The 27,713-nt window shown below is 40.6% G+C and overlaps 1 protein-coding gene across 1 annotated transcript in view; it reads left to right on the top strand.

The window, feature by feature from the left end:
* The window catches only part of LOC136677522 (whirlin-like), an 87,651-nt gene that overhangs the window by 24,322 nt on the left and 35,616 nt on the right, over positions 1-27,713 (top strand). The window contains exons 2-4 of the mRNA XM_066655092.1: positions 7,648-7,854; positions 11,165-11,290; positions 24,717-24,925. Of these exons, the coding sequence (XP_066511189.1) occupies positions 7,648-7,854; positions 11,165-11,290; positions 24,717-24,925 (542 nt within the window). The remainder of the gene's footprint in view (positions 1-7,647; positions 7,855-11,164; positions 11,291-24,716; positions 24,926-27,713) is intronic.

Here is a 27,713-nt window from a genome sequence, read left to right as displayed (position 1 = left end):
TCCATTGCCTCAGTTGATTGGCTTCCAAGGAAATAGTACATAGAGGATGCAGCTCAGTGAAGCCTTCAGTCAATTATGATTTTGCTGAAGCAAGTTGCCATAAAGGCATATTCTGGCACAGTGATCTTCTGAGCTCACCCCAGATTCATCATTTTATCTCTCTCTCTCTCTCTCTCTCTCTCTCTCTCTCTCTCTCTCTCTCTCTCTCTCTCTCTCTCTCTCTCTCGCCTTCTGTCTTCTGTTTTGGCTTCAGACTGCTGCACTGTAGCAGAAATGATATACTCTGAATTTTTGATAATGAGCATCGTAAAATCCAAAAGGGATCATAAAAAGGCAATTTTGCTTGGCGTGAGTTTTAGTGTGTGAGATTTAGAGGGTGCTAGCTCTAGATTTAATAATATTCTGTCAAACCCATAATAGACTGTGTTTATTAAACAAGCTGAACTGCTTTAATGTAATTAGCATTTCCTTTTCTTTGTTCAGATTGATGTGTGTACAGTGTATTATTGCTTGAACAGATCTAACCCTGATCACTGGTTTTAGTCTGTTTTAATCCTAAAGGAAAGCTCAAATATAAAATGGATGTCTGATTTGTGAAATCCAATTTGATTAAGTATATTCCACTTTTCTTCTTTAGGTGCTCAGCGTTCACTCCATGCATGCTAACTCACCGACTGACCACAGTCGCTAAAGCAATCTCATTGTGCCACCAGTAATGTAATAAGTGCCAATAATTGAGGCTGAAATGGAATGTATTAACTAAACTTTGGGAGGAGGTAAAGGCCTGAAGCCCCTCCTTCAGTCTAACATTCTTTGCCATCTCTTTACTGTGACAAAGTTTGTCCTTTGCTCATCACCATGTCTGCATCTCAGAGCAGAAACTGTCCAGAACTCCAGCCCAAGTTCTTAGAGTTTCCTGCCCTTTTTTCAGTCATAATGTTTCCTCTTATTTTATCCATCCATAAAGTGATGGTGTGAATTTGCAGAATGGCATTGAGGAAAAGTAGGAATAGTCAAAATCATACCTTTACTCAGGGAAGGCTCCGCTTATTACACTTACTAGGGACTTGCGTATCGTCACTGTCAAATGAAAACATATATTCATTCACCATGATATGTTCAGACAATATAAAAGACAGCTGCTGTGTTCAAATAAACATGTAAAAAATAGTACTGACTTTCTGGATACTGGATTTCTAGTGATGCATCTGCATTCTGAGGCCGGGATCTCACCACTGGCCTTACTCTCTCTGGATGGAGAAGATGTCCCTCCTCCCTTCCCAATACTCAGCTCAGTGGTAGACAACAAGCATCTGTGTGTTTGCATAAAAAAACTCCTGTAAGTTGTCTAGTTACACTGTCTAGTGACTTTGTGCTAACAGCAGTTCAAAAAGAATTGGTGGCTGGTTTCACAGCCTGCATCTTTCCATTCAAGTCAAACTGTGTGACTGGGGGAGATCTAGCTCACAGGTGGAATTAGCAGTGACTACATTAGCTAAAATTAGAGGGTTGATTTTCTCATATTATTAGCATTAATGCTATTTTAGTATTTTTCATATTGAGGAATTAAGGTTGCAGCTTTGGCATGTGAACATTTCCCATGAAAGGGAATACGAGGGAGCATAGCATGTTGTTGTAAGAATGACAAAGATGGAACACAGGTTTTGGGGAAAATGGAGACTTAGAGCAGTTTTTTTAGGTATTTCAGTGACGATATAGTGGACTCTAAGATTATGTAGATTGACAAGCTTAAAGAAGGGAAGGGGTGGTATACGATCTTCCTCCAAAAGTCACATAGTGCAGTTTCTGCAGTGCTGAGCATGGAGTAGCAACAACAGAATTATTCTGCCTATTACAGATAAATGAAACATCATAATTAAAGGTAAAAATACTATCTAATGTTTCTTTAAAAGCTAGCAACTACTGACCAGCATTTATTGAAGGAGCTGTAATAATTTGTCCACTAAATAGATTAGCATTTCACCAGTAGTTATCTGGTATATTTTTGTACATGTAGCACATCTCATGTAACATTAAATCAAACAAGTAACAAGGCCCTGGTTCTACCTAGTTCTACATTAGACCTCTCATGTTAGCAATTAGCAGCACTCCTGCCATTTCTAAACTTGAGTAATTCATTGCTGTCCTCCAGTGGCCCTGGCACCTCATCTGCAGGGATTCAGTCAGCATGACTGGAGCAGTCAGGGAGCAGACAGAGTCATGAGAAGCCTGAGAGACTGCACCGCTCCGGCTGTGTCCCCATCCATCACACCATGTCCGTGGAGCTTTGAACTGCCTCTGCTCTGGCTGGGAGAGAGATGAGTGCTCTGTCACTGAGGCTGGGAGCAAAGTAGCTCCCTGTCTGACATAATGCACTACAAATTCATAAAAATAATGGCTTGTGGATCCTACTTGCTGCATTGTATGGTCGTGTGCTTTTGGGGAAAATACAGGATTTTCCTATTTATCTCAAATGTACTTAGTCAACCAAAACATAGCTGGACTTCAAAGTGTGCTTCTTTAGTTTTGAACTCAAGCAAATTAACAATTAATGGAAATCTATATCAGTGAGCATTATATGAGAAGGATGAATAAATCTTCACACTCTGGCCTCAAACTGTGTTGAGCATTGGGATCCACACAGACCCCTTTTGGCCCCGCCAGTTACTACTCAAGACTTCCTTTGAGGTCTCCCTTCCACCTATTGACAAGGCCCAAATCTGCTTAGCTTGCATGTTCTGGTGTTCAGGTGCTGTAGCAGCTGGTGGTGTCGGTTTATAAACAAGAAAGATTCAGGCTTTGAGATGGTTACTACAGTTTTTGTCCCAACAGTTTTGTTCACTTTTATTTGATGATACAATTAATTTGTGTAATTTTTCTTTTCTTTGTGAAAATATGACTTTAGTTGAGATGCCATTTAGCAGCCTGTTTGTTGGGAACTGTACACTGTACATGTCATATTTGAGGATGGGGCAAGTTCACTGTGTCCAAGCAGGGAAACGTCAGGTTTCCCCTCAGTTTTTGAGACAACCGAGGGGTTTTTTCCATGAAGTCCTGTCACAATATCTCTGTCTCGTTCTCACCAGCCTTCCTGTCATTTCTCAGTCATTTTGTCTACTGCTGTTTCTTTGGCGCCGTGTAAAGCTAAAATCAATGGATAGCAGCTGGATGAAATGACAGCTTGCTCTGGCTGTTTTGTCCACAGGGGGACTACCAATCCTGAAAATCTGAGCTTTTTAATAAATCTCTTTCTCTTTCTCTCTCTCTCTCTCTCTCTCTCTCTCTCTCTCTCTCTCACTCTCTGAATTGAACTAAGTGAATCATCTGTCTCTCCACAGTTCTGTGTGTATTCATTCTCTCAGTGGGCAGCCTGTGCTTGTGTATGTTACACAATCTCAGTGCTTTATATAGATTTATTCTTATGCTCCTGCACAGTGTGGGGTGTGATGTGGTGTGCTGCGTTACATGACCGTGGTTATTCTAGTGGTCCACTGTGGTTCTACACATGTGGGCCTGTGTTTTCTGCAGGAGTGTGGTTTATTTTTAGCTTTTGCTGCCTGCCTTTGTTCAGGAGTGATCCACGAATGATATTAAACCGAGACACGAATAACACCGTTCTACATTCCTGATACAAGAATAGACACAGCATCCAGGAATTTACAGCTGAGTTCAGTTTCAGTCGTGTAACTAGTTGTTTCTGTGGAAATTTATAATCCAGTCCAGTCCATAAGGCATTCTGCCCAGGTTATAACTTGGTATTTACCCAAGGAGAGGGGTATTTACACATGGGATATGGAATTTATTTATGGAAATGACCCAGTCTCTGATACAGTCCCAGATGCAGAAATTATCATTGTTCATGTGCACTGTGAGGAACACTTTACAACTTTAAGCATATTATATATATATAATGCTGTAGAATTAAATTCAGTTAACCAATTAGCTATTCAAATGATTTCTTTGGGCATTTCAAGTTGTATTTAAACAACAACAACAACAACAGATGTTATACATCCCCAAACGGATCCTCCTCCATCCATGCTTGACTGATGTTGTAGACATGATTTGAAACGTCTTTCATTGCTTCAGCGGTGAACATGCTGCATCCTGTTAATTCCAAAGGAATTAAATTTAACCATCAACAGTGAAAGTGACAGTATGTTTGCCACAGTTAAAAAGAAAAAACAATCTATTAATTATAGTTCTTAATTTAACTCTAGCACTGCAAGGGTGGCACAGTGGCATGTAATGTCACTGCCACACAGCTCTGGTGTCCACAGGCCAAAAAGTTGGTTCCAGGTGGGCTTTGGACCCACGGTGACCCTGATCAGAATGAAACAGTTCATTGGCAAAAGAGTGTAGGGACAAGCTGGATGACCTTAAGAACTTGTTGGTATTTTATCATACTGGTATCAAATGAACAACTTGAGAATCTCAATAGCACCAATAGCAGTCCCTATATTGGAGTTTGTAGGGACATGGAGAAATATTGCCATGTGTGGAGTGAATGTATGAGTACATGTAGGTGAGTTAGGAAGTGAGTGCGTAAGTGAATGAGTTATAAGCCAGTTCCATGAGGTGCTTAACATCAGAAATGTGACTTTACAGGAGAAGCTAAAAAACAGTCTTTAAAAGCAACAGCAGGGGACTTTTAGCTTAGGCTCTTTACAATTAAATGGTTCTAGCTTAATTTCTGCTATTTTCCGTGGCATAATTTTGGGTGGGGCTGCTACCAGCACAAGATTAACTACTGTATTGTTATTGCACTGGTGTTGCTCTCTGACTAATATAACAATGTCAGTTGATACAAGTTAGAGTGAATTTGAGTCTTTTTTGACCCACTGGTCATGCACGTCTGACGAGATGATATTCTGATGAGATGCAATGTTTTGGTGAAACAGCATAAATATACCTACATTCATTTTGCAGACTTGTGCATAGCGAAAGCTAAAGCTAGATAATGCACCAGAAGAATCTGAAGAATCACCATCATAAAATTAGGCTATGACATTGTGTCAGGGTGTGTTTCAGTGTCTGTTTGTATTTACATGATTTTTTTGATAAAATCTGTCATAAGACCTACTCCCACAACCCGTCCATTCATGTAAATGTCTGGGCCAGGATCAAACACCTCTGTGATCTGGAGGATGCTGGGCTCTCCCTGGATAAATTATTTCACAGAGTGCTTCTGGCAGCTTTCTTCAGTGTCAAAGTCAATGCGAGGCAGGCATGGTAACAGGAGTAACAAGAGATTCCAGAGTGTTCCTGTAGCTTTTTTAGCAGTAAAGCTACTGATACATGGATGGATAGCTCTGTGTCACAGGGCTCTTTCAGCTCCTCTCTCTCTTCTCTCCACTCCCCCCCTCCCCACCTCTGTCTAAGTCAATACAAGCTTGAGTGATCCAATCTTCACAAAAAACCAAACCAAAAAAAAAACCCAAGCGTGTTAGGTGTTAGACAGCTGTTAACTTCATCCACTGTGCTTTGGGAGATGTCTGTATTACCAGTGTTGCAGAAACAACTCCTCACTCTGTGAAGCTATCATATACAATAGAAGATGGATGGCTGCAGATGGTTTTCCAGGGATAAATGTAGCTCAGCCAGCAGAATGGCCAGGACACAAAGCTTTTCCCTGTGCCCAATAGTCCAGAAAGAGGTCAAAAGTAGCTTTTTATAGACTTACAGACCAAATGACCTGTCTTGTTAGTCAGCAGACACAACTCTTTGTGAAATAGGTAGGACTGTAAGCTTTGGTATGTACCCATAACAATGGTGGGATGTTAGAAATGGACTTTTCAGTGCGCCACAGGTTTTGTAGCAACTGCTACCAAGGCTACACAACACTGAATTCATCAGGTACAATGCATTTAAATCATATGTACATATATTACCTGTGTCTGTCCTTAGTTTATTCCTGTGAATGTTGCCTGCAACAGCTGACTGCACAGCTTGGATTAAGAATGCTGTGAATGCAGAGTAAATGAGAGAGCAGATTGCTAAAGCATCTAATCATGCCGGAGCGAAACTGATAGATATCCCTTGCTAAAGAAAAGGAATTTAAGCCTCACCAGGCCAGAGGAGCAGCTCTGTAAGCTTTATTTTATATCAGCTCTATGAGCTGTATGAGACTCTGGTTCTGGCTATTTGAACAGCACTATCCATTTACACCTTTAGGATGTACAACTGGCTGCATGATCAGAACCCTGGATGGGTTAGTGATGAGTATTTTACATGATGTTTACTCTTTAAAGTACTAAGTGATTTGTAATGGATTATTTTATTTTACTCCTTCCAAAACACTGGTGGCTAAAGGGAATGAGAATACCACAAGGGAATGAGTATTTTAACCCTTCTTCCTAAAGTTATAGTGATACTATATTACAGGGTGGGCCATTTATATGGATACACCTTAATAAAATGGGAATGGTTGGTGATATTAACTTCCTGTTTGTGGCACATTAGTATATGGGAGGGGAGGGGGGAAACTTTTCAAGATGTGTGGTGACCATGGCAGCCATTTTGATGTCAGCCATTTTGGATTCAACTTTTGTTTTTTCAATGGGAAGAGGGTCATGTGACGCATCAAACTTATTGTGAATTTCACAAGAAAATCAATGATGTGATTTTATTAAGATGTATCCATATAAATTGCCCACCCTATACATAGGCACTGCTTTCCTCCATCCTCCATTTTGTTTTCAGAGTAGGCAGTTAACAACCTAAAAAATTCACTGATGATAAACTGTTACTCAGTGTGCCATTGTGTTCATCAACAGTGGACATCTGCAACACAAAACCCCTGATTTGAATTGAAAAGGAAGTAAATCCAGTTGTAAAACCTGAGAATGAAAAAGCAGGTGTGATTGAGACGCATGGAAGGAGTCACTGTGTCCTCCAGTGTGAGGGTCTGTTTGAGCCAATCGTGATTATAACCGTTTATTGAAATTAAAGCTGAATGAAGACTGGCAGTTATTTATCTGGCTGACTTTGTTTGCGTGCCTCCCGATGGATGTAATGAATGTGCCCATTAAATGCTGTGATTTATGATGTGTGCATAAACAGTGAGAATTTATCTCCAAATGTGCAGTAAAAGTAGAACTTCACTAATCACACACTTTGCAAATGCCCTTCTTTTATTCCTGCCGTTTGCTGCACTTGATTTTATTTCTTCACATTTTTCAGTTTTCCAAAATGAATTCCGCAATATAATATAAAGATGTACAGAGAGACTTAAACAGTCACCATGCTCTGGAGCAGCTGTGCATGAGCTTAAGTTCATAATGGCGAGTTCCAAATGCCAGCAAGATTGGTATATAGCCCCTCAGCATTTGGTGGTTGAGGAGTTACGCTCACTGGTGGAAAAAAGTTCCATCCCATACATTTGGGATGTGTTGGAGTGGCGTATGTGATCCAAATCTACTCAACATCACGACTTGACCTCACTAATGTTTAGGAGTGGAAGTGTTCCAAAGCCTAGTTTCAAGTCTTCTCAGAGGAAAAGGGAAACAATCTCCCCAATAACACCCTTGGTTTTAGAAGAAATCCATACAGACCAGCCATATAATTACCATTTAAGTACATTACACAGCATTTGTATTGGTTCTTTACCTTATCACTTCCCTTAGTCTTCTTTCTCTTTTTATGCAGGTGCTGAAAGGCTCTAAGAAGCTCTCCATGATGGTGTGTTCGATGGGTCGGATCCCTGGTGGCTATGTGACCAATCATGTGTACACATGGGTGGACCCCCAGGGCCGTAGCATCTCCCCACCCCCTGACCTTGTAGAGCATGTCAATGGAGGAGGAAGACAGTCTGACAGCCAGAGACGTGCACCACATCAGGGGGCAGAAAGGAGGGTGAGTGCGTGGCCAGCATGCGTGTACATTACATGAGTAAGCAGTATATTAACCAACAATATGACACTTTCTTTCCCTGTGTACGGAATATAGTCCATCCTTGGTTGTATATGTGAATTTCTAATGGCTACCAAGAATGATGAATCAGCCTTAAACCTGCCTCTTAACCTAAACATAAGCATAAGACAAAACCTAGCCCGAACCATTAGTCTAAGCCCAAGTGTATGCTCTGAAATGTGACTGGATTTTATGGAATATACACAGCTGTTTTTGTAGTAGTTCCTCTGGAGTGAGTTTGTGTGGATTTGACGAGACAGCTACAGCAGTAAACAGGAGCTTGCCTAATGCCTAACTCACAATAATTAAAAAGCATAACACACCAATGCTACAAATATCTGTGATGCTTATTGTATGCAAATATGTTCCCATTTGTTGAGATCTTCTTGTGAGATGACAATGTTCAGGGCCAAGCACTGGCTAGAGGTGTAAAGTCCCTCAACAGGGGGAAGAGACTCATACCCTTCATTTCAGAACAAATGAAGAAGCAGGGATCCACAGACATTTTGCCTGTTTTAATCAAATCTCACATTCATTATGTGAATGTGCCAGATATAACCAAATGACTAATTTTCATCTGCAGCCCTTGAGCTGGTTTTTGTGTTTCACTCTGACAGACAATGAATAATCCATAAAACAACACACGTTACATAAAATACAATAATTATGATATAAGATGCTGACAATAACCATTTATGTAATATATAGTATTTAGTTGAGAGGCCAAAAAATATATACAATTATATAATAATATATTAAATATAGAATAATAAGTTTAAGTCTTTCTACTTCAGCTGAAAGAGAGTTCTAGTCATGTCATGACACTTTTTCGTAATGGTATAGTGCAGTTACATTTTGTGGACTTCTTCGATTTATTTGTGACACAAAATTTTTTACACACAATTTTCTAGCATTAAAGGTGCTAAACCATTACACATTTTAAAGACCAGTACAAAGTTTGAACATTTAACTAGATTTTCCCAGTTTAAAAGACCACACTTAAATAAAGTATTAAAATGCTGTTGACAGTTTTGAAGTTTTGAAAATAAAGCTTTTGATTTCCAATTCACATTGACATAAAATAAATACAATCTAAATAAGAGAATTCATCAAGTATACTATAATGTAACCCCCCCAAGACATGTTTAAAAGACAGTGTGTGCTGTTGAGAATAAAGGAAATATTTTTTTGCCATCCAGTGAAAAACACGTATTTTCGTTTTGGTGGACTTTTAATTTACAACATTTGAACACAACAGCTCTCCTTTACATTATATTATACTGTGAACAAATTTCATGATGAATGGACCAATAGAAATGTCCAAACGTACGTGGAATAAAATTTTTTAGATTGACTTCCATTGAAACTTAAGAAGATTTTTTTCCTTTGAAAACATATTGATGTTGATATTTTGGAAATTCTTGTTTTTCTTTGCACATTATTTGAAGTGTATGATAAGCAAGCAGTTTGCACATTGTAAATTCAGTTATTATTTGCCTCAAACCACATCACATTTTTCAGTAAATTGATATAATTTTGCTTGTGGTTTCTAAATCTGGATGAACATTTTTTAAAATAGTAAAATGGCTTTCAGAGTAAGACTTTGCACAAGCAAGTCAATTAGTGCTTACTGAACAACTCAGCATGGTTTTCTGGAAGTGACTGATGTCTGCATTCTGCACATTGACTGTTGGTTTGACTTTACATTCTATTACTTGTTAGACACTTTAGCCTTGTTGCTTTGTTGGCCTCACAGCTCCAGTGTCAATCAAGAGAAGCAAAGCAATGTGAATCAAACACATGTAAATGTATTCTTCACCAAGCTCTTGCTTTAAGCCCTTCTACATAAACTAGCAAACACAACTCAGATCCTCCAAACATAAACACACACTACCAACTCTGAGCATCAGGACATCAGGGAACCCAGTCACGAACGTTTTTCTACAAGAAGGCATTTCTCCAGGTCTTCATATGAATTGAGACAGTTATAATTGAAGGGGACAGTGATGTAGCCTGTCAGGGAGCAGGCATTTGAAGAGACTAGCAGGAGAGCTAATTCACTGAGGTGTGGGATGTGTTGTGTTTGCCCAGAGGGAGCCGGCTGATATGAGTCCACATTCTGTGTTGGCTCCATTTGCCCGCAACCCTTTTTTGTCTGTCACCACTGTCTGATTTATTCCCTGTCTGAGCCAGTCCAATCTATAACCATTCATCATACAGGCACCTCGCATGAATCTTAAAATGTTTATGTTTACTGTTTGGGTGGTGAGATGCTACTTTCATGGATGATGATCTATAAAGTTTCTGTTATATTTAAATGGGTGGTTTTTGCCCGAGATGTTACCACTATACTTTTCGGTACCGATATTGAGTAACATCCATAATTTATATCAATTTGATTGGTATTTTTTCACTAAAACTATTTTTTTTTTTATATTTAAATCCCTTGTTTTTAGACAACTACTCAAATCAACACTATAAATCCACAGAAAACTAAATACACTGCAAAAATATTAAAAGAATGTGTGTATTTATGCTACATAATATGAGCAAAGTAATGGGACAGACCAACAATCATTGAATTCATTCAGTCCCATTGCCACAGGTGTTGAAGATCAAGCACATATTCATGCAGTCTGGCATTTCTGAAAGAATGAGTCATTACCCAAAACTAAACCGGTGTGTGTTGCTTTAGTAGTATGTCACTGTTGCAAAAAAAAAATCAATTGGTGAAATATTTTCCTCCTAGATATTCCAAGATCAACTGTGAGTGGTAGTATTACAGACAAGTGGAAGCATTAGGAACCACAGCGACTCAGCCTAAAAGTGGCAGGTGCACAGTGCGTAAAAGTTGTCAACATTTTGCTGACTTTTCACTGCAAAGGGAACTGACTCCATATTTATGCCCGTGGCCTTATTTTTAGAGAAGTAGATTGGGACCAGAATGTCGCTGGTTTCACCTCAAATGGCAAGAACACTGGGGGTGGAACATTATGAAGGACTAGAGCTGTATCCTCCCTCAATATCCATGGCTAAGGCACCTATCCCGCCCCCCATCCCCACACCCCCAAATGATTCCTGGGGAATGGGCTCGCTGCTCTGTGTGTGTGTGCTGTGTATATGCAGTTGTACAGTTTCATTGTTTATAGTTATTGACAAATAAAATTTCAGCTGTTTGAGAACAATTGCTGTTATATTAAAAATACTTTATATCTGGAAGGTTTTAAAATTGACCGAACTATTGCTGTTGCAGGTCAACATCTCTCTGGATGATGGGCGTCCGCTGGGCTTGATGATCCGTGGGGGAGCAGAATATGCCCTGGGCATCTACATCACTGGAGTGGACAGAGGCTCTGCTGCAGAGTACGGAGGTTTAAAGGTAAATGCCAAAAGCTTAAAGTGCTCTGTCAATCTACAGTACACTCATATCGCCGTGGCTCTAAGTGGATGGAGACTAATCAGTTTTGTGTGGTGTATTGACCTTGAGCTGAAGCATGAAGACTGCTTGGTTTTTTGAGAGGAGCTGTTGGTTCCTTTGCTGCTCTATTCTCTGACGGAGCTTTTTTACTGTAGAGCACAGATTTGATTCTGGCTCTTAGTGCACCCACTTGGTGCAGCTGCAGCTATTTCTATTCACTCCCATATTCATAATCTACATTTTGGCTCTGAATGCCACGCAAAGTGATGCTGACGTAGACGCTCTCTTGTTATTGGCTTCACTTGGCATGCGTCCACGTCAGACGAGGAAGAGAACTCATTGGTTTCGGACTAACACGATCGGCTAATAGCAGATGGCATGCCAGCGCTGGCATATGTTTTAGGCTCATTTGATGTGCTTTATTAAATTCACTGTGTCAGTATATCATGTGATGGAGCACTGGCCTGGGGGTGGAGTAAGAAAAACAAAATGCTAAATCCAGAACTGGCCTGTGAGGAAACTGACGCATGGGTTTTAACCCTTTAATTACAAACACAAATGAGAACTATAGGGTAACATCTGACAATGTGTAAAAAGCGAATAAAAGCAAAAAAACAGTGGTTAGTAAATTAGCTTTGACAGTTTTTTAAATATAAACTAAACAAAGACAGCCCTAAACCTAACCCTAATGCTCTACTGTAAGAACTGGGACAATTTAAGACCAGGAACACTACATAATATTAAAAATACATAATAGTAAAAAGATATTTAGATACCGGGTAGGCTCCGGACCCACCGCGACCCTGAACTGGATTATGAATGAAGCTGCTAGACACAAATGCTAAACACAGTCAAACTATCGCATTTTGTCACTAAAGGCCTCGGATTGAAAGTGCAAGATAATTTGGCTCCTGATTATGATCAGAGTGAGGTAAGGAGAGCTCTCGACTGCCCAGCTGTGGTGCATCGCTGACCAAAGCCTGCTTCCTGGACCTTGCGAGTGCTGACTGAGAGAGAAGGTTCAGATTTGACTGATCTAAAGGCTGATGTAACTCTGTGCTTCTGCTTGGCCTTGTGGACTATTGGAAGCTGTTTGTTTTCTGCTCTGTGTGCGTCTGTGTTTCTGTGGGCAGATCTGTAGGATGGAGTAATGAGTTCATTAGATGTCAAACAACAGAGAGGCCAAGGGACTCTCCATACATTCTCTCATACATTCTCCATCTCTCTCTATCTCTCTCTCATTTTCTCATGTTATCTTTTTCCTTTTTCTCTCTCTCATAATCTCTCACTTTCTCTCTTTCTTTATATACTTTTTCCCATTCCCTTCTCCCTTCTCTCTTTCTTTCTTTCCTTTTTTACCCCTATAATCTTGGTGTGTGTTAATATTGTCAACTTTGGTTTGATTAAAATGAGCACTGCTGTGATTGCTCTGTCAGTGCAGTTCATTAGAGTAAGTAAATGCTTTTGCTAAACTCTGGTGCTCACTAAAGAAAAAGCAAGCACATTGAGATGGTGTCGGTCCATTTCCAAATGAATACGGCTGTGTATTTTTTTCCAAGTCAAACACAAAACAAATCAAAGGCATCAAAACAGACCAAACCCAGCACCTGAAGTCACATGATATCAAAATAAACGAGCCACAAGAGAAGAGAATCTGCTGAAAACAGCAGCGTACCTTCTTTAGTTTCTGCAGTGGAGGAATTTCTGGTGCTGTTTTGACTCCTTTATCTATTTTACCATCTCTTGCTATTTTCCAGTTGGTAAAAATACCACCACACACACAAGCCCAGAAAGTGCATTAAGCCCAGTGTGGAGCACTTTTCCGATAACTGGTTTCAAAATAGCAAAATATACGTCAAACATGAGTCATGAGTCTTGTTTTTTTTTTCTTCTTAACATATTGTAATTTGATTGGTTCAGTTCTGAAAATGTATCCGTGTGAACACTAAGCAAATCAGAAAAAATATGTAACAGTGCATAATTTTCTTGTTTGGTCTGGATCAAGGAGACGGAACAACAAACACACCCCTACTCTCTTACAAACAACCACTGTCTCCTAATCTCTCTCTTTCTTTCTTTTACTCATTTTCTGCTTGGCTCACTCTCATCTTTGGCCCCGTCTGAGTTATCATGTTTTTTTCCCCTCTATTTCTATCTGTTGCACACATTCTCTCCTCTCCTTCTCGCATATTTCCCTCTACTCTTTTCTATCTCAACCTTGTAGTCTCCTCTCTCTCTCTCTCTTTCTCTCTCTCTCTCTCTCTCTCTCTCTCTCTCTCTCTCTCTCTCTCTCTCGTCTCTCTGCCCCATTCTCTAAATTGTGGTTGTCACGAGAACCTCTCAATTCCTTCTTTCTTCTCTTAAAGTTCATGTTTTAGATCTAGAAGATGTCTTATGGTGACTTCCTCTGAGAGGAGAGAATACAACTAAATATTTAACTCTTCCTCTTGCTAATGCAGAGACACATCTCTCAGGTCTGGAAGCAAGCATCAGTATTCTCTGAGCCTTTGTGCAGAAGTGAAAATATTAATGAAAGGCTCCATACTCTTTTTTTCTGGCTGCTGTTGATTTTTTGGTTTTGTTGTTGTTTAGGATATTTTTTTTGTCACTAACCATCACTGGGCAATTCTGAGAGCCCGAGATTGGTCTTAATGCAGCGGAACGCAGCTCTTGGAGTGTGAGCAGGGATGAGGAGAGGAGACGTTTGATCGCTGCTTTGTAGGTCCATTGAAAGGGGTTCCAAGCAGCAGAGAGGCCTGAAACCATCTCTATCACAGTCAACCTCAAAACAGTATGAAGCTTTTTTAACTTTCTCACTGCATGCATCTGCAGAATTATCAACCTCTGGCATTTCAAAGACAAAGTACTTCTTCTTTTGTATTCCTACCACCTCTAAAATGTTTAAATTGGTTCCAAATTGGTCACCCATTGAAACTATTATGCTAACTCAGACTTTCCTTATCAACAGCCATAAATATATCACAGTTACATGTGTATATTTGTACGTATACACACGCAAGTATATTCACATTTACTTTGAAGACAGTGTACCTACTGGCTTTATTTCCCACATTGACACCCAACCATAAAACATGCCTTATATATATATATAGCATCTCTGCTAATGATGAATGTTTAATGAATAATATTAACATTTATGGAGCACTTTTCTGGACACTCAAAGCACTTTAAATCATTTGGCTGCCATAAACACCACCAACATGCAGCATTCACCTTAATTCGCACCACACATCAGCTTTTCAATAGTTGGAGTTTGTCACCAAGCAATAAATACATGGCCCCCTACAGGACAGAGCTTAAATATATATCTATAATAAAATAGTTGCTTGTTTAAAATCATAATATTTCTTTGATTTCCTGCTCTAAAACACTGAGCTGAAGTCTCTTACTTAGCTGAAACCTAACCGTAACCCTAGATGTGTCTAGCTGCACATGAGTAAATTACATGTTCATGAATGTGTTTCCATATGCAAATGTACTACCCTCACATCATCACTGCAGTGAATATACAGCACTAAAAGACTGTTGCAGTGGAAGAAATATATAACAAACATGTTTATTTCTGCAGTGCAGTTAGTTAGACCTGTACTCACATGCATGCAAATGTACATATATGTAAATGTTTAAATGCAGATCCATGACCAAGTACAGTGCAGGGTAAAATTATAATACAGCACTGAAAGAGATGTGACCAATAATAGACTTCACTCTTTTGCGTGTGTGTGTGTGAGTGTGTAGTATAGTTAGCCCATTATTTGCAGGTGTAAATATTTTATAAACCGGCAAGGAAAAGTATATTAACGTTTAGATTTCCAAAATTTTACAAACTTTCACTTCAGTTAAAAATGTGCATTAGCTGCTGACTGCATTTATGTTGTTTCCAGTGGTTCTACAGTTTTAGAAAGCAAATATTTGAAGGGGGGTGTTTTTACATAACAGGACACAACAGTAGCTTTTCATCAAAATTTTTTGTCTTAAACAAAAATGCTCGTATTTCTATGAGCCATGAGTGTAAAATAATTGAAATGTTAATACACATTTAATATTTCTCACTGTTACAACATTAAGGCTGGCAGAGGATTCTGGTTGAGATTCAAGTTTTCAAGTCACTGTCATGTGACTCTAATCCATCTCCAAATCTCATCATTCACAGTTCAGACTTTTACATTTTATGACTCTTTTCTTGACTTGGATTCATTTCACCTCATGACTCAGATTGGACTGATGTCAATGAATCATGGCAGCTTGAATTCACATCTCAGTGATTCATGACTTGGTTTGAATTCTCATCTGAATTGTTCATAGGTTCTATCATGTATGGGGAGAGATGAGGTGGAGGAAGTACTGAAAGCCATTAACACCCTAGAGATATAAACAGAGGAACATGGGGTGGAGTGGGGTGGGGGGGTGTGGAGGGGGTGGCTAATTTGGAAACACAGACATAGGAAATCAAACAGCAGAGAACAAACCAATATTACCACAAGGGACCAAAGAGACCAAACAATCCCAAGAACCACAAAACATGAATGACCCACAACACTCAGACAGGAGACAAGGTTCATAAAGCTTCACAAACAAGGAACACCTGGAAAAGTCACATAGGGGAAGGGGCGTGGCAAAGAGACGTCGAGCAGGGTGAGTCATATGAGAGAAAGGGGTGTGGCTAGGGACAAAGACCTGAGAAGAATAAATCCGCATGTTAGCTTGTGACATATCGACCTTGTGAAACATCACGTCTGGGTCCAAACCGCTGCTCGGTAAAGCCAAGTTAGATTTAGTGGCTTTTCAGACCTTCTAGTGAATTTAAATGAAGAAAAAAATGACCAGCACCAAATCTAGCTCCTTTCTTTACAAACCCTTGCTACTTCATATTAGATAATCGATAACTGGTTAGAACACTGGGACTGACCATGGCTCCTGTACTTCCAGAGATGTAGCAATGGGAGACATGACTCTGTCTTTGCAGTTTCTTGGCTCCCAGAGACAGAGCTGCAGGAGACACATCTCTCCCCCCGTGGTTCCTCAGCTCCCAAAGGCAGAGCCGTGGGAGACAGTGCTCTCTCTCCCGAAGTTCATTGGCTCGCGGAGTCTGAGCTGCAGCAGCTCTGTCTCCCAGAGGCAGAGCTCAGTCAGTCCACACGGCAGATCAGAATGAGCTGTGAATGTGCAAACAGTGCTGCCAAAGACATGTTTGCTTCATTTTACGTTTAATTTATCCCTTTCAATGAACCCCTGAACCAAGATGACATCATTGTTTGAGATATTCAGTTTTATTCAAACCATAAACGCATGCCATTTCATTTCATGAATGTAGGAGATGGGACCAAAGGCGCGATTGGACACAGAAATGGCTAAATCACACGTGGCTTCACACTTAACAAACAAATGGGAAATATAGAATCACACAGAGGCCAGTCTTGACACGATGTGTGAGTGTGAAGAACCTTTTAAAGGTTTAAAAATCCATCACTCAATCGTAAGGTTCTTTACCTATTTAAACATCTCAGCAAAAATGCTTCTTTATAGAATCAAAAGTGGTTCTTCTTAGTGTAGTTCAACCTCTTGTAGCACCTTTAGTTTTAAGAGTGTGCACAAAAAAAGAAAGTACACTAGGACGTTAAAGGAAACACTAGAAATGGAGACAAAACTCACAAAGCTACAACTACAAAAGACTAACACAAAAGAACAAGAAGGATAAACTGTATGCAAAGTAAGCAGAACTAGAAAGCAGAGAAACAACACTACAGAGGAAAAGATACATAAAAGATAAAGACTAAGACTTAGAAGCAACACATAAACCATTAAAAATAAGCAACGATATAATCAGGCAAACCACTTATAAATGATAACAAATCAGGAACACCTGGGAGAGTCACATGAATGAATGTGTGATTAGTGAGAAGCAAGAAAGAAAACATACAAAGCACATGAAGAGAAATACAGAAAACAAGACAGAGACATAGAAGTGTTTGGCTGATGCCTGACGACTCCACATTCAAATGACAAAAGTCACTGATTCGTGTCGTGACTCAGATCTCTTCAGTCTAATGATGTATAAAATATCTAGTAGCGAGATGATAAAGTGGTGTGTGGTCTAGGCTCATGTCTCTGTGGTTACTGTACATTTTAGAGCATCCCTGCCCTCTCTGTGGGTGAGTGAACATTTCGGCCAGATCACAAGACCCTCCGCCCTCCACTCCACCAATCAGAGCACGCTAGAAAAACACTCCACCATTTCACGGCACAATAAAGAACTATCAGGTGATGCAAGATCAGTCTTCAATTGCATCAAACACTGGTAGCATCATTAAAACGCTGGGAATGTGAAGGTGGATATTTTTTTTCTTTTGAGTCAGTAGAAATCTCAGTTTTTGAGTTCAAAGAACCTGCACATAATGTACAGACTCCAGTGATTTATTTTTCCTAGAACTGAATGTGTTGAATTACGAGTGATGCTCAGTCAGTGCTCTGTGCTGCGTGAGCCACTGTGAAAGACATTTGTTTGTGTGGTCAAAGTTGTGGGTAGATGCTGGAGACATATTGTACAATATGTTTTTGTTTTAACCATCTGTACACACGCCATATGGCAAAAAAGTGTGTTGACAACTTCTCAACTCATCTTATCTCTTTTTATTTTACGCTTAGACCATTTCAGTACTGCGGTGGCAGGGGGAACGGGTATAGAAGCTCAGGCATATCTGTCCCCTGCAATACATCTAGCTCTGCCTGGGGGTGCCCAATTGTCCTCAGATCAGTCAGGAGATATAATCCTTCTGGTGAGCCTTGAGGTTATTCCGGGGTTTCCTTCTGGTAGGCTGTGTATGGCTTGCCTCCTGCGGAAGGTGTTCAAGGGGTATCCTTTACAGACGCCTAACCACCTCAACAGGCTCCTCTCAGTGTCCTAGTGATCTCATTCTCTCGGTCATTACCCCATACTCATGACCACAAGATGAGTGTGCGTATGTAGACTGACCTGTAATATGGAGGTTATTTTTTTTGGGCTCAGCTCCCTCTTTACCACAACAGTCTACTGTGCTCTGGTTTCCTCCCACGGTCCAAAAACACACGTTGGTAGGTGGATTGGCGACTCAAAGAGTGTGTGAGTGAATGTGTGAGTGTGTGTCGCCCTGTGGAAGACTGGCGCCTCCTCCTGGGTGTGTTCCTGCCTTGCACCCAGTGATTCTGTAGGCTCCAGACTCACCGTGACCCTGAAATGAATAAGTGGTTACAATGAATGAATGAAAAAAAAGTGTCTAAATGGCGTGTGTACAGTCTCTTAGTGAATATATACTAAAATAAAAATACATACCATTGCTGTCAAAAGAAAAAAAAAGTTGAGATGGAAAATTCAACACTGAATCTCATCATGGCAAATTAATCTGAGATTTCATGCTTCACCCATTTCAGTCATTTCCTACAGGTCTCAGGCCTCTGTGGAACTCACCTTGACTGAGAGGCTTTAGAGGCCAACCCATCTGTGAGTGTCTGTGGTAGTCCTTATTAACATCAAACCCTCCACCTCCCACACCCCTCCAAAACACACACACACACACACACAAACCTGGTGCTGGTATTAGACACATATATCATTCTGGGCCTGATTCATCTAGACTGATTTCAGCCATGATGGATGTAAGACTGAAAAGCTCAGACAAGTGTGTGTTTGTGTGTTTGTGTGTTTGTGTGTGTGTGTGTGTGTGTGTGTGTGTGTGTGTGAGAGAGAGAGAGAGAGAGAGAGAGAGAGAGAGAGAGAGATGCACGTCTGTAGTATAATGATCTGTTTTTCTTTCTCTGTGTCCTTTCTGACCGTTCCATTTCTGACCACCTGGAGATAGCACAGAGAGCCAGAAAGTTGAGTTCTTAAAATAGAACAATGAGCCAGCTGTGTGCAATGGCTGATCGATATATCGTTATACCTCTTTACCAATATTACTGTTTAACCCTGCTTTTATTTCCAGTTAAATGACTTGGTTGATTTATTTATTCATTTTTTTATTTGTCAAAAAAGCAGAATTGCGTTGTGGAGAATGAGGAACTGCATTCTTTGGAGTGATGGAGCACCATTCCGTACTTTTGAGATGAGCTGGAGTGTTTTTCTTATCAAGAAACTTCGGGGCGGCACGGTGGCACAGCAGGTAGAGTCACAGTCACACAGCTCCAGGGTCCTGGAGTTTGAGGGTTTGAGTCCCGCTCTTGGTGACTGTGAGGAGTTTAGTGTGTTCTCTCCTTGTCCACGTGGGTTTCCTCTGGGTGCTCTGGGTTCCTCCCATGATCCAAAAACACACAACACATGTTGGTAGGTCGATTGGCTACTCAACAGTGTCCATAGGTGTGAGTGAATGTGTGTGTCGCCGTGTGAAGGACTGGCGCCCCTTCCAGGGTGTGTTCCCGCCTTGCACCCAGTGATTATGGGTAGGCCATGGACCCGCCATGGACCCACCACGACCCTCAACTGGATACATGAATGAATGAATGCCTGACCTCATTAATGCTCAAATGCTGATTTACACTCAAGCCTTCACAGAAATGTTCCAAAATTGTGTGTGTGTAAAGGCTTTTCAGAAGAGTAGAGACTGTTATGAAGTTAAAGTGACTTCCCTTTTCTTCAATTCATTTTCTACAGAAGGACAATGGGGCGGAAATCTAAGGGGATTATTTTCCACAATTTTACAAACATCATGCATTATTTCACATACACATCATTAGAGTGTGCAGTATTTATATTGGAGCTCAGTGCAGCTCAATGTGGTGTAGCTTCCGCACAGCTCCAGGGTCCTGGGGGTCCTGTGTTCAGTCCTTGCTCTAGGCCACTGTCTGTGAGGTGTATGAAATTGTTTTCATGTGTGAGTGACTGGGTGAGTGTTTGATGCTCCATGATGGATTGTCCCTTGTGAATACAGAAGGGGAATGAATTCATGAATGAAAGAATGATATATAAACGAACCTTTAATGTACCGTATGAATTAAAAGTGTCAGAAATAACCAGGTGAGTAATAATCAGAGTGCTTTGCCAAATCTCTGATGATGTATAAAAGTGGAGTCAGTGAATCAATGGATTGTTGTTGTGGGGGTGAGTGTTCAGCTGTTGACACTTGTATCACACCACGGTTGTGGCCCTGGTTTCTGTTACTCACTGTTAGAACGGCACAGAAAATGAATGTTAAAATGAAAATGTTAGCGTACCCTTCATTTAATAAGAAATGTTTTTGAACAGATTTGTTTTTCGTTATATTGGTCCTTTAAAATTCACCAGTTACTGTGATATTCTTTGAAAAACATTGTTATATTAAATTGTATCATGCTGTACAGTGGTACAGCAGCTCCAGGGTCTTTGTGTCCTGGGTTTGACCCCCTCTTTGGGTCACGGTGTGTTCTCAGTATACCTGTGTGAGTTCCTTTCACTGGGTGGTTTAGCTGTGTGAAATTGTTTACAGTGTGTGTAATTGGCGCCAAGGTGTTGTTCCACCCAAAGATTCTAGATTGCCTCTGGGCCTACCATGAATGTGAATGTAAGTATGAAATACTGAGCTGTATCGCAGATTATCAGCAGTACTGTGTATTGTGCTTTTATAAGGGGCAGATAACTGGCTTTCCAACCCTTTGTTTTCAAATGTGATCAAACTGCCCCAGATCTGCTCTACACACCTTTTCCATTGGGTAGGTCCCTGAGGGTCGGGGCTGAACATATGCTTGTGAATGTGGATGGTTTGCTGGATGTATAAGTGAACAGTAGAAGGGGTGGGGTAATTAGCCTAAGAGTAATGGGCTGTTGAGATGGAGAGGGGTGTATAAAAAGTGAGCAGAGATATGATGAAAGAGTGGAGAGGTTGAAAAAAAGATGAAAGCTCTTATTCCTTACGTCAGCGAGTCATCTTTCAACATCTAGGATCACCCTCTTTCACTCTTTCTATCTTTCTTGCTTTCTTTGCCTGTCTCCCTCTCTCATATTCTGTCTGTTCTATATAACAGTGAGTTATAGATCTCTCAGTGTGTTCCTCTGTATGAGTGCATTGACACACACATGGGGAGGGAACATTCACCCATTGACAACTAATTTCAACTCTTCCTCTTCTATTGAGAAGAATAAAGAGAGGAATGAAAGAGAGGCTGTCCACTTCCTGCTGTTGCAAAATATCACAGCCACTTTGTCTCTGACTCATCTGTCACTTGCCCTTCACTCCACTGTTAATTCAGCTTATTTTTAATTTAGCATTATTGTGATGTCACAAAATACAACACATTTTCATACCTCAATTCTGCCTAGAGAAGTTTAGCTCCACCCATTCACCCTGGAGTATTCCACCCTTGAATGAGGCTGAAGACAAGACGGACAATCACAACAAATGTCTGTTGCATGCATGTCTTAAAGGACAATTAATTAATCCATGTATTCATTTATTCATTCATTCATCTATACCAGCTTCATCCTGATCAGGGTTGAGGTGGGACCAGAGCCTCCCCGGAATCATCGTGTGCAGACATGGCATCATGGGGTGTTTTACACTCACTCATACACTCAGTTGTATCCACTCACCCAGTCATACACTCACACCTGAGGACAGCTGAGATTTTACACATTTATATAGCAGCAAATGGTTCATTTCAATGTAAAGGAATGACAAATGTCAATTGTAAACATTCAGGACTGCACAACCGTCAACATATTCCTCCACTGAGCAACAAATACATTCCTCAGCAAAAATAGCCTCTAACAAAGACAAAGAGAAGAGAAGAATCAATGCTGGACTGGCTTTTTTCCAACACTTCTTCTGAAACAGTTATTCTCCTAGAAGCGCTGTCCCAGGTCAGTGACTCCTCTCCCTGCTGATGTGGTGGGATGGCGTACTGGGAAAGGCTGCTTTCACTTCTCTAACTCCCTTTGTTAGGTAAATTTCTGCTTTGCTCACTGCTGTGTGGTGTCTGGTGGATTGAGAGTACAGGCTTTTCACGTTCCAGCTTAAATACTGCTGTAGTTACACAATATGTAACGCATGAGCCTGAAGCTTCTTATTTGGTAGTTCACTGCCACTCAGGTTGCCATGGCTCATTCAGTCACGCTTTTTTACCACATTTTCTGGACCTGTAGGAGCCTAGTTTTTCTACCCTTCCAGCAAGGGAAAATGTCTGATTTATTCACGTGCGCACCAATAATGAGAGCTCTCGCACTGGTGAACCGTTCTGACCACGTCACTGGACTCAGTGACCTGAGGTGAGGGTCAAATCCAGAACCCTGAATCCCCTGAATCTGTCTGGCAGTGACACTACATGCAGAACCACTCTGCTGCCCATTAAAGGCCCAGTAAATAAAAATTCTAAAGGAAAAAGAGAGATTTGAAAATGGTTATGAAAATTTTGTTACGATGTTTTTTCTACAATTCTCAATTCTGAAAACTGGGACAGTAATGAAAAATATTTACACATTTTAGAGCACCATGTGCTGCCAACTGACTGACTTTTTTATTTTTTTTGTGGACACACACACACATATTTCAACAGGGCATCACCAAGCCATGTGTGTTACAATAGCATGGTTGCATAATTAGAGTGTGGGTGCTTGACTGGCCGTCCTGCTGTCCAGCTTGGTTTTCTATTGAAAAATATGCAAAATATCCCAACAAAGGCCTTGCACAGTTCTGCAGATGAAGACTTGTATATCAGAAGAATGGCAAGCATTAATAAATCTTTTCAGTCCCCAGTTGATGATTACGAGTGTTAATAAAAGTAAAGATAAAGTAACACTGTGGTTAATATGCCTCTGGGTTTGTAATAACAACATAGACCACACAATCACAAACATAAGAGGGAAAAGTGCAAGACAAATGCATATCATGCCCCCTTTAGAAAAACCCAAGGCACCATCAGGAATGTCTTATATTTTTAAATTATGAATTATCCTCTGATGATTATTTTTTTCTTCATGTTGTGAATTTGTGATTGTACTGACACCTAGTGGCCTGGATATATCCGAGATTCAAATATGGCCATCCCCGTGTGGAGGACTCACTCTATTGAGCATAAAATGATTTATTAAGAGACTATATTCCGATTTCTTTACATAATAGCAAAATTCTTTAAATAATAAATGATCACATTAATTAATACTGTTTGCTACTTTTTGGTGCTGAAAATGTCATATTGCTTCTTTAAGCCTAAACTTTATCAGTAAATGAAGCCTGAAAAGCTGATATTTTTCCTTAGCAGCAAAGCCATCTGCAGCCATCACAGAACAATGGCTTTGCTGCAGATTGCTGTGTACTGTGTGTGATTGGCTACGGAGCGTTTTCACGAATGCTGCTTGTTACATTGATTTTCAGCACATCTCCGGTGTTCTGCAGTTTTAGCAGCTTGTGTTTCATTAAGCCTGAGATTGGGCTCATTTGTTTGGGCTTGTGATTGGATAATCCAGCAGGAATGCTGTCTCAGCTGTTTTCCTCTCTCTCTCTCTCTCTCTCTCTCTCTCTCTCTCTCTCTCTCTCTCTTTTTTTTCAGTGTGATTTATTGCTTTATTGATGTGACAAATAATGCTACATTTAAATTGCCAGAGCTTGGGCTGCAAAGTTTGAGAATATTATCACAAATAAAGAGTTTGGAAAACCGTTACCTGCTCTGAAGTTGGATAACTGTAATTAAAAGAGCATAAAATAGAGGAAAATTTATTTCTGATCTGTTTCTCTTTATACATTTCTCTCCTGGGATTCTTCTTTATTCCCTCTATTGCTTTCTCATTACCTTTCGCATTTATTCTCCGCCTTTGCATTCTCCCTCTCTCTCCCTCTCTCTCTCGCTCTCTCTCCCTCTCTCTCTCTCCCTCTCTCTCTCTCTCTCTCTCTCTCTCTCTCTCTCTCTCACTCCCTCTCTCTCTCTCTCTCTCTCTCTCTCTCGCTCTGTCTCTCTCGCTCTCTCGCTCTCTCTCTCTCTCTCTCTCTCTCTCTCTCTCTCGCTCTGTCTCTCTCGCTCTCTCTCTCTCTCTCGCTCTCCCGCTCTCCTCCTTTCACTCAGTGGTGCGTGTGCTCAGATGTCAGCTGTATTGAGTCATCATAAAGAGCTCTGGCCATATTGTATGGGATTACTTTCTGATATTAGATATGTTTGTTTGTTTTTCTTTCTGTCCATCAATAAGATTTTATACATTGTATTTGATGTTATGAATATGTTATGAGGTGATCTCATCTGCTCATTATTAATCTGTAAATTTTTTCATTCATGTTTTGTGGTGGGTCCAGACCTTATCCAGAATCCTACCAAGCAAGAACACACCCTGGACCAAGCACCTTGCTATTATACTATTATAACTTGTTACTATACCAAATGTACTGTAACATACTGTAATACTCATCCCACCATCTCTCTCTCTCTCTCTCTCCAGGTTGGAGATCAGATTCTGGATGTGAATGGACGTAGTTTCCGCTGCATCGCCCATGATGATGCTGTCCAGATCCTCAAGACGTCACACCACATGTTAATGACCATAAAGGACGTGGGCCGGCTGCCACATGCCCGCACTGTAGTGGATGAGACCAAATGGATCCAAAGCCCCAAAATAGCAGAGAGTTCAGCCAACACAGCTGCCCACAGGTGAGGTCAGGAGATAAATGCTCTTCTCCAGAGACACTTTACTCAACAATTTTAACCAGGTGTAGTCTAATGCTGTGTTAGGATTCATGCCCAGTTCATGCCAAATCTATTTCCATGTTCAGCAAGGCATAATGACAGCATTCTTCCCCATACTTTTTACCACCATTCACTGCAGTTAATGCCCCACTCTCAATCATTTTCATACACTTTCATTATAATGCCCTGTTATTACAGTGTTTCTGCTTTCATTTTGTGACTCTGGGTTTTCTGGGGTCAACTTGAAGACAACACCACAGCTACAGAGCAACTTTAAACCATCCTTTCATGTTTATTCTCTTTTAATATTTCAGCTCTCACTGGTGCTTGCCTAGAGTTGACCCCTTCTCCCAGACTCTTTTTAGAGTTAACATTCACTACTTTCATTTCACAGTGATTTATGAGAAAAGAAATCAAATAAACAGCCGCAAAATCACATTTACTTTAGGAAAAGCAGTATGAGGTGTCTATGCTTCACTCAGGTTTTTGTCCAGTTTGTATTCATGGAATTTACAAATCTAAACCACACACTGCTCCATTTGTTTGTTTAATCATCTTTCAGAATTAAAGCAAGCGGAGAATCAGTAATACACCCTTCTCTGTAAACTCTGCTGCTCGTGACCAGTCCAGTGTCCACTGTTGTGTCATAGATTTCACAGAAATAGCTGATTATTGGTGATAGGATGGAGGTGGAGCGGGCAAACAGAGCCCTTACAGTGAGGAACTGTGTACGTGAAATTTGTTTGTTTGTAAACTGTTCTTAAGAGCGGGAAAGTCATTGTTTAATGACATTTTAAAAAGTAAAGCTATCACTAGAGCATTATTTCTGTTTATCTCCTGTGCTAAGACTGGCCGTGTGAGCAGTGCTACAGAAACATGGAAGAGGCTTATGGCTTATTGTTGCAAGTCAGTTTTACTTATGCACATCAAATCTGGAAACAAACATACATTATCATTCATTTCAAGCCAGTTCAGTTTACAGCACTGACAGAAAATTACAAATTTTATTCTAGTACAAATATATATTGGGCGGCATGGTGGCGCAGCAGGTAGTGTCGCAGTCACACAGCTCCAGGGACCTGGAGGTTGTGGGTTTGATTCCCGGTCCGGGTCACTGCCTATGAGGAGTTGGTGTGTTCTCCGTGTCCGCGTGGGTTTCCTCCGGGTGCTCCGGTTTCCTCCCACAGCCCAAAAACACACACCGGTAGCTGGATTGGCGACTCAAAAGTGTCCATAGGTGTGAGTGTGTGAGTGAATGTGTGTTGCCCTGTGAAAGACTGGCGGTCCCTCCAGGGTGTGTTCCTGCCTTGTGCCCAATGATTCCAGGTAGGCTCTACACCCACCGCGACCCTGAACTGGATAAGCGCTTACACTTAATGGATGGATGGATGGACAAAAATATATTTTTTTATCAATCACAGCTCTGTCAAGAGCATCATGACCATGAGGACTATAGTAAGCAGGGCCTTTACTAGAGATTAATGATTAGCGGGGCTAACATTTAACCAGAGGATGCTGGGATAATTGCCTCATAGCACCAAATTTCTTTGACTACAAATAAAAAAAAAATTCCCAGTGTTTCAGCTCTGACCTGCTGCCGCAAAAACACCACTGGAGGAGGGACTGTGACTCTACTGGCTGAACACTGAATGATGGACAGAAAACTCTGGTTGCTGGTTGGCTAAATAAAGTGACGACCAATGAAAAGCGTGTTCTCTGTTTAGAAGACGTGGAGAATCTGCCCCTAGCTCAGACTAAGAGAGAGCTATGTGTTTCTGTCTCAAATATAAAATGTGACCTCAAAAATACGCAACAAAAATGGGAACTCATCGTTTAGTGGGGGGGGGGGGGGCAGATGTCAGGGCAGATGTGTAAAATATGGTGCACCAGTGTGTGACCTTCTCTTGCACTGATTAAATATAAATTATATAATCGTCATTGCTTCTAACAGAGAAACCCATTTTCTCCATAGTCTTCTACCTCACCCAGCTCATGTAAACTGATAGTGTGTTACTGGTTTTCCTCAATACCTTTGTCTGTAGACTTCAGTTACAAACGACTTATAGTGACTCGGGAGAAGAGTGTGTCCTGTCAATTAATCCCTCTCCACTGGCACTGCCTGCCTGATGAAGATTGGTTGTTTTGTTTTGTTTTGTGCTGATGAAACTGAACACTATCTTTTGAGAACTGTGTGGTTTAGGTCTGCTTTCACTCACAGGCAGGAAATGTGAATTTCAAAATAAACAAATTGACCTCATGCAGTGTGATGACACTTTACCCAGTGGAGCCTAATTTAGCCATTTATATGGAAATCAATGAAATATTTCATTCCATTATGCTAATAGCCTAAATATATGTTTGTGTTTTTCCGGATGTTTTATCGCGTTCTCGTTCTCTTGTTGAAATGAAGTTCAGGTCAGTGACTACAGCCTGTTCTGTGTGCTTCTGAAAAGAAGAAAGAAGTCCCCTTTGAAGCTTTAGATGCATATTGTTGGATGACTTGCTGCAGGCACACTGTGTGTGTGTGTGTGTGTGTGTGTGTCAAGGCTGTAGACTGGTTTGACAACACTCTGAACCCTCACATCTGGATACTCTCACATCTCTCCCTCTCTATTTTTTCCTGCCTTTCTCTATGACATTTTCCCTTATTTTACTTTCTCTTAATCTTTCTCTCTTTCCTCTGCAATATTTCTACTATTTCCCATATCCCTTTTTCTGCCTTTTTACTTTGTCTCCTTTAATGGGAATCCAT

This window comes from Hoplias malabaricus, chromosome X2 (genome assembly GCF_029633855.1).
Source record: "Hoplias malabaricus isolate fHopMal1 chromosome X2, fHopMal1.hap1, whole genome shotgun sequence".
Taxonomy (NCBI): domain Eukaryota; kingdom Metazoa; phylum Chordata; class Actinopteri; order Characiformes; family Erythrinidae; genus Hoplias; species Hoplias malabaricus.
Note: the sequence above shows the minus strand (reverse complement) of the source record. Positions and strands in the feature narration are given on the sequence as shown.